This window comes from Carcharodon carcharias, chromosome 30, assembly GCF_017639515.1.
Source record: "Carcharodon carcharias isolate sCarCar2 chromosome 30, sCarCar2.pri, whole genome shotgun sequence".
Classification (NCBI taxonomy): Eukaryota; Metazoa; Chordata; class Chondrichthyes; order Lamniformes; family Lamnidae; genus Carcharodon; species Carcharodon carcharias.
In genome coordinates, this window is record NC_054496.1 from 30,163,421 (window position 1) to 30,181,875 (window position 18,455).

At 46.7% G+C, this 18,455-nt stretch overlaps 1 protein-coding gene across 2 annotated transcripts in view; it reads right to left on the reverse strand.

Annotated features, from left to right (window-relative positions):
• Positions 1-2,750: 2,750 nt before the first annotated feature.
• The window catches only part of LOC121271351 (asialoglycoprotein receptor 2-like), a 41,759-nt gene continuing 26,054 nt past the window's right edge, over positions 2,751-18,455 (reverse strand). For both annotated transcript variants that reach the window (XM_041177303.1, XM_041177302.1), the window contains 2 exons: positions 16,639-16,748; positions 2,751-3,227 (listed from right to left, as the gene is read on the reverse strand). In XM_041177303.1, coding sequence (XP_041033237.1) covers positions 3,092-3,227; positions 16,639-16,748 — 246 coding nt within the window. In that variant the 3' untranslated portion in view covers positions 2,751-3,091. The remainder of the gene's footprint in view (positions 3,228-16,638; positions 16,749-18,455) is intronic.

An 18,455-nucleotide genomic window follows, 5' to 3' on the forward strand; every position in this document is an offset into this window, starting at 1 on the left:
GTGTGAAAAAGCTTTTTCTCACCTCATAGTTGCTTCTTTTGCAAAACACTTTAAATCTGTGCCTCTGGTTCTCGATCCTTTTATGAGCAGGAACAGTTTCTCCCTGTCTGTTCAGACCCCTCATGATTTTGAAAATCTCTATCAAGTCTTTTCTCCTCTCCAAGGAAAACAGTCCCAACCTCTTCAGTCTTTCCTCATAACTGAAGTGTCTCAGCCCTGGAACTATTCTTGTAAGCCTCTCCTGCACTCTCTCCAATACATTCAGATCCTTCCTATACTGTGGTACCCAGAACTGTACACAATACTCCAGCTGAGATCTAACCAGTGTCTTATATAAGTTCATCATAACCTCCCTGCTCTTGTACTCTATGCCTCTATTAATGAAGCCTAGAATACTGAATGCTTTAGGAACAGTTCTCTCTACCTGTCCCACCACCTTTAATGAATTATGTACATATACGCTCAGGTTTCAATATATTTTTGGTTAGTATCCATTGGCCCCTTGAAACCTGCTTGAAATTTTGGGTTGAGGACCCCAATTTCCTCAATTACTCTCACATGTGTTTCCCACATTCTCACCATTGTCTGGGTAATGAAGATTCTCCTGAATTCCATATTGGATTTATTAGTGATAATCTTATATTTTTGGCCCTTAGATTTGGTATCCCTTACAAGTGGAAACTTATTCTCTCCATTTGCTCAATCAAACCCCTTCGAGACACTATCAAGTCACCCCTCAACCTTTCTCTTTTCTAGAGAAAAGAAATCCAGCCTGTTCTGTCCTTCCTGAACAGTTGTACCTCTCAGTTTTGGTATCATGCTTGTAAATCTTTCTTTATGCCTCCTCCAATGCCTCTATTTCTTTCTATGTAATATAGAGAACAGGTCTGTGCACAGTGCTCCGTGTGGTCTAACCACATGGTTCCACTCAAGTTTAACACAACTTCTCTGTTTTTCAACCCTGTACCTCTAGAAAAATAACACCTCAAACCCAGCTTGTGTTTCTCATGCTCTTATTAATCTGCATCACGTTTACATCCATTCTGTCTGGAACCACGGTCTCTACTCTGTCTCTTATGGACAACTGAAGGAAAATGCTGTTTGATTCAAACAGCCGATGACTGGGACTTACAGCCTATGTACATGGCTTCATACATTAATACACGTTCACATTCATACATGATGCTGCACAACTGAGTGGCAGGAAATCCTTTTCTTGGACTGGCAGCAACACAGGAAATACCACTCGAGTAGCAACTGCAGAGAGTGGCAATCTGAAAGTACTTGCTCAATCTGCCATCCAAATTGTTTTCCATATCTTGCCTTTCCAGGGTAATTTGAGGTAGGCCAGGCACTTTTTAGGTCCGAAAGTGTCAGCCTTTGGCCAATTTGTTAGTTTGCTCGATACACAGCGAACAAAGATCCAATCAGTATAGCCACTGTCCTGCAGGGTAACTTTGATGTGGCTCTGTTTCTGCATCAAGCCTGCAAAGTGCCCTATTTCCAAGATTGCTGATAAGGCCAATCTCACAGCACTTGGAGCTCTATGAATCCAAACATGTATATTGACAGGTAAAGTAGGCTTGTGGTAGACAGTGGTAGACAATCCATTTGTGGATTTCTCAACTAGCACGTCAAAAAGACTACTTCATCTCAAAGGTGAATTCGAGCACAGGATGGAGCAGATTAAGGTGTAAAAGGAAAACCTTAAACTCAGCTGACATTCAAAGATTGTGAGTGTGTCATCTACGTATCAGAAATCAGCATGGGTTGGAGGTTAGGTTTATTCCATCAAAAATGCATCTCTCATTTCGGCAAAAATGTTAGTGAGCCTGGACCTAGAGAGGTTCCCATTGGCTACAGCATCTATTCGGGCATACGTGGTGTCATGAAACCTGAACTCAGCTGCACGAGCCACCAGGTTCATAATTCAACCATCTAACTAGGGGAGCACAGAGATGCTGGAATGTCGTGGGGTTGCAGAAGGTTACAGAGACAGGAAAGTGTGAGGGCAGGGATGGAGCTGTAAACAACAATAAGTATTTTAAAGTCAAGGTGTTGCTTGACCAAGAGCCAAGGTAGGTCAGCAAACACAGGGCCTGATAGGAGAACAGGGACACCAGAGTTTTGAATGACCTCAATCCAGTCCTGGAAAACAGCCTTGTTGTTACAGACATATCAATCTAATCTGCTAATCGACCAACATAACCAGAGGTCTGACAGCTCCCAAGCTGCTTCACAGGGCCATTAGAAAGCAAAATGTGACAACAGGGCCACATAGTTGGATATCAGGTCAGATGGCCAAAACCTTGGTCAATGTGGTAGGTTTTCAGGAGGGAAGTGAGGTAGACAGAGGAAGAGGTGTAGGGAGGGTATTCCAGAGCTTGGGGCCCAGGCACCCAAGATGTGAACACCAATGGTGGAGCGATTAAAATCGGGGATGCTCACGAGGTCAGGATTAGAGGAGCACAGAGATCTCAGTGGGTTGAGGGTTGGAGGAGGTTGCAGGGAAGTTAAGTGAGCACAGGGGTAATAGGAGAACAGGGCTTGGTGCGAGTTATGACATGGGCACCAGAGATTTTGATGGGGTTATGAAAGGTAACATGTGGGAGACCAGCCAGAGATGTGCTCGAATAGTCAAGTGTGGAGCTAACAAGGGCATGAATGAAGGTTTCAGAGGCACTTGAGCTGAGACAGAAGTGAAGTTGGTCGATGTCCTCCTCTCTAAGGCACAGGATACGAAATACTTGTGATTTCCAGAACAGCTTTATTCCAATAGAACTTGAGGAAACAGGAAGCACAGATAGATATGCACTGGCACTCTCCAACATCCTGATGAATGGAACTGCTTCACCATTGCTCAGGACAATAGAGACATTCTACCATTGCATTTTTAGGTTAAAGTAAATGAACAATCCTGAATGTGACCAAAGACTTTTAGGGCAGTTCCAATCAAGAGGAAGAGGGAAAGCCCTGGGCAAACACATCCACCACACCAACACCAACTCCAGTCTGCTTTCCCAATGTAAACAGACTGAACATTTAAAAATAGGTTCACTTTCCATCGACTGTAACATTCAGGAAGACAATATTATGCTGATTTTTCACAGATTGTGGAATGAAATGAACTGCAAGGCCAGTCATGCCATTTTCCATCACTAGAGGTCACGACACAATCTTCATCCTCTTCACTTTCATCACCATTGGGTTGGTTAACGTACCAAAACCTGGGTGAGGAAAGAGAATAGAACAGAATAAATTGAGAGTGTTGGACACTAAACTTAGTGAAAAGACCCTTTCCAATGCACTCAATGCAATAAGAGTTTCCAATCTAAACTGATGTTTAAACATTTAATAGAGTCACTGTAACCTCTATAACAGCACAATGATGATTCAGCACATGAGCATTGGATTTCCTGTGTGTTGGTTGGTATAAACATTCATTCATAAGTTGCTGCCATTATATGCACTGACACTAACATAAGGTGCCCTCCTTCTCCCTTCCACTCCTGAAACTCTGCTGCCTGCCGGATAGTCAGGCGTTTGGCCCAAATCTTCCCATCAGAACTGGAGCCCTTTGATTCTGACCAAACAGAAAGACACCCACTTACCTGCTGACAGTGAAAAGGCTCCATCTCCCAATGGGCGGTCCCACAGGACTCCCTCAGGGTGAGAGTCCCCACAGGGAGCAGCGAAGGGAACCCCAGCACAGAGGCACTGATTTATACGGCACTAGCTGCCGGACTCTGGTAAATGTTAAGGTGACCCCAGGCTTCTCAGTGTGTTAGTGAATGAGTGTGTGCAGTCTTTTTGCAGCAGTCCTGGGCCTGAAGCTCTGAGAGTTGTGCGTGCGGCTGGACTTTAAATATGGTGCTTGGCGTGATGAAGCGGCGAGGGGATGATGTGGTGGGCGAATGAGAAGCCACCCACCCTGGAAACGGCGTGTTTCCTGGGAACGCATAAAAAGAATGTGGCGAGGAATAGGCAAGTTCATCTCTATCTGTCCATTGCCACTTGCTGAGGCTGCCAATTCGAGGCTGCTTTCTACCTTTTCCCATCCCTTCCACACTTGAACAAGCATCACTCTTACAGTATAAGAATTACGTCATGCTGAGTTTCTGCGTGAATCCAGTTAATTGGTGATTAAAAAGTTTGACTCCATGTGTTAGTGGGTCAGATCTTCCAGTCTCCAGGTTGTCAAAGACTGGAATCCCCCCCAACCCCAACTTCCCAGAGGCAATTTGGGACCCCTCAGAAGCCCCAGTCCACTGACTCCGTGGATATTGCCTGGGAAGTTTGAACACCCATTGGGGGCAATTCCCCTGCTCCCTGGTACCCTCTGAATGAGTCTCCATCTCTGACTTAGAGTCAGAGAATTCAGACAGTTCCAACCCACTCACCTGGATAGTTACCCAGGAAAAGTCAGACAGAAAAATCCTAGTCTAACCCTTAGGAACTATACAAATGATTCCCCAACTACCCCACCGAGCCCTGACTACCCTACTGACCACACCCCCACTCACCCACTGACCAGACCTGGACTAGCCCCTACCACCTGAATCCCCCCTGGCTTCCCCCACTGACCAGATCTGAATAGTCCCTGACTAGTCAACCCCTCTCAACATAACCTGACTGATCGCACCCACCCCCCCAACAGACCAACCCACCTTACCAATGTACCACCCTACCCAGCTGCCACCCTTCCAGCTGCCCACCCACTTACGTACCTACACACTCACCCTTTCGCTCACTCTTTCACTCATCCACATCCTCACCTCCCCCATTGAAGAGCTGGAAATAAGCAGCCTGGAAGACCCATCACAGCGCTTACCCACACCCTGCACCAGCCCAGAGACACACACCTCAGTGGGACTTAGATCTAGAGCAGGTTCGGGTTCACAATCTGGTGGTTACCACAAGGAGACGTGTCCACAGCAGGAGGAGGCAGGTTCAGCCGAGTTCCCCGGCACTCAGAGGGCTGCTGGGGAAGAGGCATCTGTGAGGTGTGAGTCAGATGATGAGCCTCTGGATTCAGCCTTCCAGCTCATCCTGGAGAGTCAGCAGAAGGCGGGGGAACATCACACAGAACTGTTGGAAACCCTCAACAGAGGGGCAAGTGAGTTGGAGGAGTGTGTCCGCCTGCTCTCTGATGAGGTGGTGCCCACATGTGCGCATATGGAGATCTCCATGGGGACAATGGCGGACACCATGGAAACCCTGGTCCAGCAGAACGTGGAGATGTGCGCAGACCTGCACTCGATCACGGGAGCCATGGATGAGTGGTAACAAGAGGGAAACAGGGCAGCTCGACCTCCATCCAGGTGCTCTTCCCCCTCAGCAAGTGAGGCTGGGGGCCCCAGGCACAAAAAGGGAGGAGCAGCAGCAGCTGGACACCCCTGGGTCTTCCAGTCAGGTCCAATCCCTCCAAGTCCCCTTTGCCTCTCAGCCCTTCAACCTCATCCTCTGTCACCACAGAGGGAGCAGCTGGCCAATGAGTGATCCTGGAGGGAGAAGTGTGGCAGGGCCTTTCGGAGCCTTGTGTAAGCACTCACTCCCACGAACACGGATCATTCCTGATTCACCCTCATCTCAAGGTCTGGAGCATTTTGAATGCTGCCCGCTGGGGTTCACTTTCAGTTGTCCATCCGTCCACCCACTGGTCACACTCCCATGCTGCACCTGATCTTGCCCACCATGACTGTCTTGATTCGGTTTTACTTTCACTCCCCCTTCGCTTCCCCTCTGCCAATCACCCATTTCCTGTCCCCTATCACAGTTGACGCCCCCCCGGCATCACCTTCCACCTGCCCTCCGTGACGTATCAGCCACAAACCTTTTCCTTCAGGGATGCCCACATGCACATTCCCTTCCTTCCTGAAAATCCCACCCCCATCCACATTCACCTCCCCAACCTCCAGCTTCCCACCCCCAGGGTCTGTGTCTGCCTCCGAGTCCCCACCAATCACCCTCGCCATCCCTTCTACCATCGAAAACCCCACCCTCCCACCCAAACGCCTCACTCTGCCCTTGGTCATTCTCATCATTCCCCCATACCAATCCCACCCTCAGTTCACTCCCCAGGAGGCAAATGTGGACTCATCAGACTCTCCCTTGCTCATTCACCTGCACATCCCCCCCAGGGGCATTTTTCCACCCCAGACCTTTACCCCCACCAGGACCCCGATCTCCCCCCTGGGACTTCTTGCCCCTCCAGACGGCATCCCCCCACCCCCTGGGATGCCTTCCCCACTCTTAGTCCTCCCACCCCTGGACTCCCCCTCACTTAGTCCCTCCCGCCTCCTGATTCCTTCCTCCACCCCTACTTCTTCTGCTACCATTAGTCCTTTTCCCCAACTCCTTCCTCCAGCCTCATCCTCTTCCTTTAGCCTTACTCCTTCCCCCTTCCTGACTCCCTCAGACACCTGTACTTCTTCCTCCAGATTTACCCTTTCCCCCTTCCCAGCTCCTTCCTCCACTCTTATTTCTTCCTCCACACTTACTCCCTCCACTCCCCACACACCTTCCTCCCCCTGGACTCCCTCTCCTCTCTGCAATCCTTCCTCCTCATGGACTCCCTCCCCTCTCCTTCCTCCCCCTGGACTCCCTTCTCTCTCTTCAAAATCCTTCCTCCCCCTGGTCTCCCATCCCTCTCCGCACTCCTTCCTCCCCTTGGATTCTCTCCTCTCTCTACATTCCTTTCTACTCCTGAACTCCCTGCCCTCTCCACACTCCTTCCCCCCTCCGAACTGCTTCTCTTACACCTTCACTCCCCTTACACTTACGTCCCCAGTTGCGTCTTCTCCTGTTATCCCCTCCTCCCCTCATACTCTGCACCCCTCCCAACCACACCCCCCCCGAAAACCTCTTCCTCTCCCAGTCGATCCTAGATCTTCCTCTCCCACCCCATCAGTCATCAGTGTGAGCAGTAACACTGGCTAACCAACTTGGCAGCAGAGCCATGTCCATGAGAATCCACCCAGCATGTCATAGACATTCCTCCAGTGTGCCGTTCCTGTCGGGTCCAGCATCTTCTGCTCCTCGGATGTCCACGGTTAGAGCCAGACCCTGGCGGTAAGTCCTGACCTCTGCACGTCACACTTGTCAAGAGTTGCTCTACATGAGCGTGTTTTCCAGGTGACATGGGGTGGAACGATCCAGCAGAGGGGTGGGGGAATGATTCCGGTGGGCTGGTTTTGCAATGCTGGTGTGTTACAGTGAGGGGTTCCTGGCATCCGGTGTTGGGAAACACATGCCCTCCCATCCATGGGCTGAGCCGACAACTGCAAACTGGTTTCACGACGTCGCAAAACCGATTTTTGACCTTCTCACCATATTGTCAGCTCACGCTACCGAAAATTCCACCCCTCGTTCTTCCTCCTGTAATGTGTCACCTCACGGTCATGTTCTCCATGTTCAATTCTATCTTGCTGTGTCTCAGAGCCTATTTCGCTCGCCTTTCTAAGCCCTTCTCGCTGTTTGTTCAAGCTTTCACCTTTCTCTCAGGAGGCTTTGTAGGTTGTGCTTGTTATTGTTAAAATATAAAAAGGGCCTCGAGTCCCATCGATCCACAGGGCCCTGATGTCAATGTATTTATGAGGCCGAGTCAGGCAGGTACTCAGCTGCCTATTAAAGCAGCTGTGGAAAGGTGATGGTGAGACAGGAAACCAGCGTCAAGTTCTCTGGCTTTGATTTGAACTCAGTCCCATCTCATTTTCACTGGGCGGAGGGAGTTAAAATCCCCCTTTAGATCGACAATGAAGAATATTTAAACAGGAGGTGGTAAAGATACAAATCAGGTACAAGTTAGAAAGCTGAAAAGTCTATTGAAAGTACACAAGGCTGTTCAGGATCATAGAACAGTGACAGTGCAGAAGGAGGCCATTCCACCCATTATGTTCATGCTAGCTTTCTGCAACAGCAACTCAGCTAGTCCCACTCCTCCCACCTGTCTCCTGTAATATTTTTGTCATCGTGTTGGCAAGGTAATCAGGAAAAATCTTATATTGGACCTGCGTGTTTAGCAGTGAGCCTGCCCTTGTCTAAGGTCTCTGTGTGGGGGATGAGCTGGGTAGCAGTGTTCACAGCATTTTGCAGTCTCAGTTGGCTGGCAGAACTAAAGATTGTGAAAATCAATCACACATATGCAAAGTCAGACAAGCAAACTTCACAAAACTAGCAGCTGATTTGGAATGGGTAGACCAGTCACTCCTTCTGGCTGGTGACTCGGCTGATGCAGAATACAAATCAAAAAGCAAAATAGAAAGTGTACAAGGCAAATACATACCCCGGGGGCCAAAGAACGGAATGTGGTGAAAGAAAAGCCAAGATGGCTTAGCTGGTCATATACAAAGACAAACAAGATGCACAAGAGTGTTTCTATGAATTGCTAGGTATCTAATACTTAACTCAACTGAACAGAGTTGAGTATAAGCAGCAGCCACGTTAATGAAGACTGTTATCAGATCAGCCAGAAGGTGAACAGAAAAGAGAATCATAGTTTTCCCATTATTTTTGTAATTATTGATGTGAAAAGCTCAGTAAGTATGAAGGGCTGTAATGGGCCTTAGCACTGAGATGGGGAGAAATTTCATCACTCACAGGGTTGTGAATCTTTGGGATTCTCTACTTCAGAGAGTTGTGGATGGTCAGGCGTTGAGTATGTTCATAGATCGATGGTTACTAAGGAAATTAAGGGATTTGGGGATAGTACGCAAAGGTACAATTGAGGTGTAAGTTCAGCCTAACCCCTCCTTGGGCTGTATTTTATGGTCTCCTGATAGGCATGGGGTCAACCCCCCCTTTAACCCTCCCCCCCCCGACAAGATGTCGCCCCCATCACCCCCCCTAATTTGTTCCTTCCCTTCTGGCCTCCAAAACCCACCCCTCACCCCTCTCAACCCCCTTCCGAAGACGAATGATCTCTTCTTGCTCTAAAAGTCCAGGGCTAGCCTGGGTCCGGAAGCCATTTCCAGTTCTCGTGGGCAGCACTCGCTACTGAGCTCTGGGTGTTGCTGGGACTGCGGGAGCTGCTGACAAATCTGATTGGCTGGCAGCTCTCGACCATGGGGTTTCCTGTCCGTTGAGGGGTGGAAGTCCAGCCCTCAGCTTGTCACCACCCGACAGCTCTGGGCAAGACCTTTTTCAAAAGTCGGTGAATGTGGTGGGTAATTAAAGAACTTACCAGTGGAGGAGGCTTCACAAACATCCCCATCCTCAATCCTCAATGCTGGGGGAGCCCAGCATGTCAGTGCAAAAGGAAAGGCCAAAGTGTTCACATTCATCCTCAGCTAGAAACGTTGAGTGGATGTTTAGTTCTGTTTGTGACTCCTCAGATACTGAAGCAGTCTGGATCCATGTGCAGCAAGATCTGGACACCATTCAGGCTTGGGCTGATAAGTGACAAGTAACATATCCACGACACAATAGTGCCAGGTAATGACCACCTCCAACAACAGAGAACCTAACCATCTTCCCTGGCATTACCATCACTGAATCCCCCATTATCAACATCCTAGGGGTTACCATTGACCAGAAACTGAACTGGACTAGCCATATAAATACTGTGGCTACGAGAGCAGGTCAGAGGATAGGAATTCTTCAATGAGTAACTCACCTCCTGACTCTCCAAAGCCTGTCCACCATCCACAAGGCAAAAGTCAGGAGTGGGATGGGATACTCCCCATTTGCCTGGATGAGTGCAGCTCCCACAACACTCAAGAAGCTCGATACCTTCCAGGACAAAGCAGCCCACTTGACTGGCACCACATCCACAAACATTCACTCCCTCCTCCACCGACGCACAGTAGCAGCAGTGTGTACCATCTACAAGATGCACTGCAGGACTTCACCAAGGCTCCTTAGGCAGCACCTTCTAAACCCACAACCTCTACCACCAAGAAGAACGAGGGCTGTAGATAGATGGGAACACCCTTCAAACCAACGCACCATCCTGACTTGGAAATATATCGCCGTTCCTTCACTGTCAGTGGGAAGAACTTTCAGGTCGGCGAGCAGGAAGGGAAAAGTTACTTGGATGCTTTATACCAGGAGGCAGTCACAGATTTGCTCAGCGGTAAGGGGCAGGAGGGTGTGATTGAGAGTGAGGTAAGTAAGGGGACCCAGCGGGAAGGAGTGCAGGAGTGTCAGCCTCTCCAATTGTCCATTGGTTTGAGGTTCTCTCAGCTTGTTTGGATGAGAGTGGGGGCTGCAGGGTGGATGAACAAACTGACCATGGCACCTGGCACAGGAAGCCATTCAAGGGGGGTTGGGGGGGAGAAAAAAGGAGCATAATCGTAGTATGGGGAAGTACAGTGAAGGGAACTGACACTGTTCCCTGCAGGAAAGAACGAGAATCCAGGAGGCTGTGTTGCCTGCCCGGTGCCAGGGTTCAGGATATCTGCTCAGGGTTGGAGAGGAATTTGCAGTGGGAGGGGGAGGATCCAGTGGTCATGGTCCATGTAGGTACCAATAATATAGGTAGAACTAGGAAAGAGGTTCTGCAAAGAGAATATGAGGTGTTGGCACTAAATTAAAAATCAGAACCTCAATGGTTAGAATCTCTGGATTATTACCTGAGCCGTGTGCAAATTGGCACAGGGAACATAAAATTAGAGAAATGAACATGTGGCTCAAAGATTGTGGGAGAAGTGGGGTCCGGTTTGTGGGGCACTGGAACCAGTACTGGGGAAAGTGGGGGCTGCACCATTGCGACGGTCTACACCTGAACCAGGGCCAGTGTTCTTGCAAAATGCATAACTAGGGAAGTAGAGAGGGTTTTAAACTAAGTAGCAGGGGTGAGGGATCAAATGTGGAAAGACGTGGTATGTCAAAGAGTAGAAACAAGGTAAGTGAGGAAAATGGTAATATGGGAAAGGAAGGTCAGACAACGGCAGGAAGGGCCAGAGAGAAAAAACCTACAAATGCACCAACAATCAAGACCAGATGTTACAAAGATAACCAAAAGACAAAACTGAAGGCTCTGTATCTGAATGTACACAGCATTCATAACAAAGTAAATCAATTGATAGCGCATATTGAAGTAAATTAACATGATCCGCTAGCTATTACGGAGACGTGGCTACAGTATGACAAGGTTGGGTCCTGAATATTGGGGGCTATATGACATTCAAGAAGAATAGAAAGATAGGTAAAGGTGGAGGGGTAGCACTGTTAATCAGGGAAGGCATTGGAGCAATAGTTGGAGACGACCTTGAAGATCAGGATGTAGAATTGGTTTGGGCGGAGATGAGGAGTAGTAGGGGAAAGATGTCATTAGTGAGAGTGGTCTACAGGCCCCTAACAGTAACCACAATGTAGGACAGATTACATGAAGAAATATTGGGTGAAGACATCCAAGTCAAAGGCATAAGCAGAGTTACTGTCCATTACGGAAGCCAATCAGCAAAACCTTGATGGTGGTAGCGGGTGAAGGGCCAAGTCTCCTGGGACGAAGCTGGCTAAAGGAGATTAATTAAGAATGGGCTGAAATTTTCCAGTTGAGAGCAAGTGGGTTACCAGAGCAACTACAAAAATAAGCCTCAATCTTCAAGGATGAACTTGGGAAGGGAAGATCCAGGGTCTGCAAACAAAAATTCATGAAGGCAGGAAAAGGTCAACACCAAACTGGACAGATGAGAGAAACTGGGTGTTATACAATCTGTACAGTTCTCAGAATGGGCAGCACCAATAGTCCTCATCCTTAAACCCGACCAAAGCATCTGAATTTGTGGAGGCTACAAAGTTAACAAAGTGACTAAGCTGGACAGACACCCCATACCAAAAATCGAAGGCCCTGTATGCCAAGCTGGCAGGTGGAACCACTACACGAAGCTTGACATGAGTCACGCTTATCAACAACTAGAGTTGGATAATAACTCCCAGGAATTTATCACAGTTAATACCCACAAAGGGTTGTACCAATATACTCAATTACCTTTCAGCATCTCTTCAGCTTTTGCCAAATTCCAGACAACAATAGAAAGTTTACTGCAGGGACTGCCCCAGATTGTAATTTATTTAGACAATGTTCTGGTGATGGGATTCATTGAAAAGGAGTATTTGGCGAACTTAGAAGTCTTATAACATTTCTTGCAGGCTGGAGCATGTTTAAAAATGAGTGCATGTTCCAAGTGAGGGTCTATTTGGGTCACTGGATAGATTCACAGGGCCTCCACCCAGTTGTGGAGAAAGTGGGAGCCATAAGAGAGGCACCTGCACTAAAGAACAGCTCAAAGCTCAAATCATTCCCAGGAATGATCAACTATTATGGCCGGTTCTTACCCAATTTGTCTACAGTGCTGGCCCCCCCTGCATTGCATTATCTAAACAAGAACCACCAATGTTGGTCTTGGCAAGCACCACAGAAAGAAGCTTTCATAAAGGTGAAGCAATTGTTGCACTTGTCCAACCTGTTAGGACATTCTGACCAGAGGAAAGAATTGGTGTTGACATGTGACACATCCCCCTAGATTGGGAGCAGTGCTCTCCCATTGGATGGATGATGGTGCGGAACAGCCTATAGGATGTGTCAAGAACACTCACCACAGCGGAAAAGGGATACTGACAGATAGAAAAAGGCCTGTCAATTAACTTGGGTGTCAAGAAATTTCACCCATACGTACATGGCCATCATTTTACTATTGTTTCAGAACACAAGCCATTGCTAGGATTGTTCAGCAAGGACAAGGCTATACCACCCATAGCCTCAGCAAGAATACAACAATGGGTGTTGATCCTGGCAGCATACGAGTATACTTTTGTACATAGGCCTGGAAGTCAAATTGCAAATGCCAATGTACTGAGTCGTTGGCCTTTACAAGAAAAAGATGAAGATGTCCCAGTTCCACAAGAACTCGTGTTATTGTTAAATTGCTTAGATTTACCACTGGCATGCGCTGGACAGATCAAAGACTGGAGAAGTAGGGACCCAGTCCTATCTCAACTATGAGAACCAGTGCTTTATGGTTGGTCACAGGAGCCTGTATCTGACAAAATGAAACTGTACTTTAACAGAAGACATGAAATAACCAGCCAGGATGGTATCTTATTGTGGGGAGCACGAATGATATTCCCTCCAAAGGGAAGAAAGCCATTGTTGAATGAACTACATAGTGCACATCCAGGAGTTTCCTGAATGAAGACCATAGCACGCAGCTATCTATGGTGGCCTGGGATGGATGGAGAAATAGAGAGCTTAGTGAAGAATTGTGTCCAATGTCAGAAGTTCGAAAGTTACCTTCATCAGCTCTGTTACACCTTTGGGAGCAGCCAGGAAGACCCTGGGTACGATTACACATTGACTATGTGGAACCTTTCATGGGAACCATGTTTCTGCTCATTGTTGATGCCCATTCAAAATGAATGGACACACATGAGGTGAAGTCACCAATGTTTTCTGCTGCAATTGAGAAACTATGTCAAAATTTTGCCATTCACGGACCACCAGAAGTGGCTGTATCCATTAACGGCATGGCATTTACGCGTGCTGAGTTTCAGCGGTTTATCAGCCTCAACGGAATCACTCAAGTAAACACTTCACTGTATAACCCTTCTTCAAATGGACTGGTTGAAAGAGCAGTTCAAACGGTCAAGCCTGGCATGTAAAAATTAACTGGTGATTCCATAGCAACCAAGCTAGCACGCTTTCTTTTCCACTACAGGACCACCCCTCACACAACAACAGGTGTCACGCCTGCAGAATTATTGATGAACTGCTGTCTCCGGACGCGATTGAGCTTAATAACTTAGGGGGGAAGGTGGAAGGGAGTCAGGGAAGTCAGAAAACTGGAAAAGAATGGCATAGTAGTGACAGGAAGTTTACCACAGGAGAAACAGTATACGTGAAGAACTTTGGAAAAGGACCAAAGTGGTTACCGGGTGAAATAAGTGCAGTGACTGGACCTCTTTCTTACCATGTGAAGGTGGAAGGCTGAATCATACAGAGACATGTGGATCATTTGAGGAAGAGAGAGACAAATCAGCAAGAACTGATTCCACCAGTGTTCACAACTGAGTCAATATTTCCTGTTGAGAGAACTCAACCTGGTGCAGATGTGTCAGATGTGCCTGCTGTATCTGCAGGAGTTGAGGAAACAGATTTGCAGCTACCCGCTGAAGCACCTGATGTTCAGACAACTCCAGAGAAGGAGGTTCCTGACAGGACATTTGAAGCTGTAGAGCTGAGATGTTCCACATGCATAAAGAAACCCCGAGAAAGACTGAATTTGTAAATTACAAATTACTTGTAATGTGTTATTTTGAAAAGATTGTGATTGTAAATGTAAAAATATGCTTCTGAGTAAAGGGGGAGGGATGTGGTAACTATGGTTTTATATAATGTGTTGGATATATTTAAGAAGAATGTTATAAAGGAAGATCACTTGCATAATCAATAGTGAGTAGCGTGGGCTAACTCTAATTAGTTAGTCAGTTGGAAGTCAGTTGTCTGCAAGTGAGCATCAGGAGTACATAGATAGAGTTTGGTGTAGAAACACAGATATGTAGCTGTGGAATAACATGTAAATAAACACAAATGTGTTCAACCTAAGAAGTGTCTGCAGAAATTCTCTATCTAAATCACCAACCCGTTCACCCTGCAACAAGTGTGCAAGTGTGACTCACAAGTCACAACACTTTCCTAATTACCTGCTGTACCTACATACCTCTGCTCCTATTTCACATGTTCATATGTTCAGATGATTGCACAATGTTCAGCACCATTCGCGACTCCTCAGATGCTGAAGCAGTCTATATCTATATGTAGCATGACCTGGACAACATTCAGGCTTGGACCGATAAGTGACAAGTATCATTCATGCCACACAAGTGCCAGGCAGTGACCATCTGAAAGAAGAGAGAATCCAACCATCTCCCCTTAACATTCAGTGGCATTACCATCACTGAATCCACCACTATCAACATCCTGGGGGGTTTCCAGTGACCAGAAACTGAACTGGCCTAGCCTTATAAATAATGTGGCTAATAGAGTAGACCAGAGGCTGGGAGTTCTGCAGTAAGTAACTAACCTCCTGACTCCACAAAGACTGTCCAGTTGTCCAGGCATAAGACAGGAATGTGATAGAATATTCTCCACTTGCCTGGATGAATGCAGCTCCAAAAACAGTCAAAGAAGCTTCACACCAACCAGGACAAATCAGTCTGCTTGATCGGCACCCCATCCACCTCATTAAACATTCATTCCCTCCACCACTGACGCACAGTGGCAGTAATGTGTATCATCTAGAAGACGCACAGCAGCAACTCACCAAGGCTCCTTCGACAGCACCTTGCAAACCTGTGACCCACACCACCCAGAAGGGCAAGGGTAGGAGATGGTTGGGAACACCACCACCTGCAAGTTCCTCTCCAAGCCGCAGACCATCCAGACTTGGAACTATATCGCCATTCATTCCCTGTCACTGGGCAAAAAACTGGGAACTCCCTTCCTAACAGCACTGTGGGTGTACGCCCAACACATGGGCTGCAGCAGTTTAAGGAGGTGGTTCACCACCACCTTCTCAAAGGTAATTGGGGATAAGTGGCAAATATGGACCTTGGCTTGTGATACTCACACCACATAAATTAATAAAAAGAAATGTAGGGGAATGATATTAATTGGGTAACTCTTTTAGAGATCTGGCAAAGGCAAGTTGGACATCATGGCCTCTTGCAGAGCTGTATGATTCTATGTAACTACGAAAGGTCCATTTAGCAAGGGAATGAATGGCGATATGGTTCCAAGTCTGGATTGTATGTGGCTTGGAGAGGAACATGCAGGTGGTGGTGTTCCCATGTATCTCCTACCCTTGTCTAAGGGCAGATATTAAAAATGTTGGTCCAAATATATAGGGGAAAGCTTCTGCAATAGAGATCAGAACGACTGAGGGAATAAGAGAAAAACAACTAAAAGATAAAAGGCAGTTAAAGACTTTTTCTCCACACATTGAAGTTTGAAGGATGTGTGAACTTTGGAACTAAGTGAACATAGAGAAAGGTGTAAGGCAGGTAATGGACATGATGACTCAATAAGAGATGAATATACTGAATCCTAAGGACCTAATTGGCCATTAGTGACCCTGGGGAAGCTGGGACAGACAGAAATTCCAAAAGCTCCGTTAATAGTTTTTCAAAGTTTGGTGAACAGTGAATTATGCCAGAGGAATGGAGAGGGGAAACTGGGACTCCATCTTCAAAATAATATAGACGAGGCAAGCCAGGGGATCATAGCCCAGTTATTCTCACCTAAATTATATTCTGAAATAGTAAACGCTGGGAGAATCATGAGTTAATCAGGGCCAACCCAATGGAGCTCTAAAAGGAAGATGACACTTGGCCAACCTTCCCAAATTTTTTGAAGAAAGGCGAGAGGAACGGGAAATGCGGTGGATGGGCTTTTTATGATTTTTGAAGGCATTTGATAAAGTATCAGTGGGGAGATTGAGGAAGAAGCAATTCTAGTTGAAGGTAATGGCACATGGCATTAAGGGGATGTAGCTACAGGGGTAGGAAGAAAGCTGGATGGCCGAGAGCAATGGAATAAATTTTGATTCGGTTCAATATGGTGGCTGTGCAATCTGTTAAATTACCTCACAGGCAGTGAAAGTGGAAATGACCTTACTGAGTGATGAAGGCACTACTCACTTGACATTTGAAGCATAATCTGTACCATCTACCCAGTGCCATTTCCCTTCTTTAGTAGCGTCAGTCAGTCCGATCCAATGATCATATTGTATATTCCACTGTAAATACATCTGACAGGGAAAGAAATATATACCAACGTTAATGAATTCCTGAATGGCTACCAACACCGCAAAGGGTTTTTAGTCCAATGACAATAATTCTGCCTATCATTCACACACAAGTGCTTTTATAATTCAAAACTTTATCACAGTCACCCTTTTGATCATCCATTTATACTAAATAGCACGCAAAGAATACACTAAAATAAAAGTGAAATACTGCGGATGCTGGGAACCTGAAACAAAAACAGAAAATCCTGGAAAAACTCAGCAGGTCTGACAGCATCTGTGGAGAGAGAAAGAGAGTTAACGCTTTGCGCCCCCTCTGAAGAAGGGTCATACGGACTCGAAATGTTCACCCTGTTTCTCTCTCTCCCCCAGACAGTGTCAGGCCTGCTGAATTTTTCCAGAATTTGCTGTTTTTGATGCAAATACTACAACCACGTTCCCAGGCTTTGACCACCTCGAGAGTGCACTCTGACACCCCCCCCCCACCCACCCCACCCCCCCCGCGCCCCCCCCGCCCCCCCACCAAGGAGAATAACAGAAATCCTGGAGTGACCAGCTCCTGCCCTCCAGACCTGCATTGAAGGCTGCCTTGCACCTGACCCTTGAGAATGCTCCGAAGTAAAAGAAGACCCAGTTCTATTCTTATACTATAATACAGCCTTAACCTGTGCCTACGTAATACATAGGTACAAATGGATAGTTTACATACTTAACTGACTCTTGCATTTATAGTGTGTTTACCCACTTGCTTTCTTTCAGCCTTTGTCTCTGTGCCCCAGTTTCTAGTGCAATAGGTGCTGCAGCCAAATGTCTATTCTGTTCCCAAGACCCGGATATTTCATTCTCTGCCTGTGTGTTTCCAAACCGTCTCTTGCTCACAGGCAAAATTAAGGCTTTCTCTTTCTCTCATGTTTACTCTACCACCAAGCTTGCTAAAAGGTAGGAGTTAATCTTAATCTTAAAATATTTTCATGATCTAGATCAAAAAAAAATCCCTAACGAAAGTTAATTCCAAGCTTATCTCCACTATATTGGAATGAAATACAGGAGGGTGTTGAAGCACATTTATCTCTCTGAATGTTGTGCCAAGAGTTAAGTAAAAGCAAGAGGGGAGGACATTTGTGTGTTTCTCAAATATCCTGTTCTAATTTTATTTTCTTTATTCATTTCTTTTTTCTTTATTCTTTCATGGGATTTCGGCTCCGCTGGCAAGGCCAGCGTTTGTTGCCCATCTCTAATTGCCCTTTGAATTGATTGGCTTTCCAGACCATTTCAGAGAGCAGTTAAGAGTCATGGGTCATGTAGGCCAGGCCAAAGATGGCAGGTTTCCTTCGCTAAAGGGCATTAGTGAACCAGGTGGGTTGTACAATGATCAATGATAGTTTTATGGCCACCATTACTGAGACTAGCTTTATATTCTAGTTTTATTAATTAAATTTGAGTTCCACCAGCTGCTATGTCAGGATTTGAACCCATGTTGCCAGAGCATTGGCCTGCACATCTCTGGATTATTAGCCCAGTGACATTACCACTAAACCACTGTCTCCCCAAGTTGGTACACCTACCCCTGACACAGGCAGCCTTGATTTTTCATGGTGAATTGCCCTTGGGAAGGTGGAGATTGCTCTCCTCCTAGGCCCACACCAGTCTGTGTGGTGTCGATACTCCCAGTTGTTAGGGAGGGAGATTTGGACACAGCAACAGTGGAGG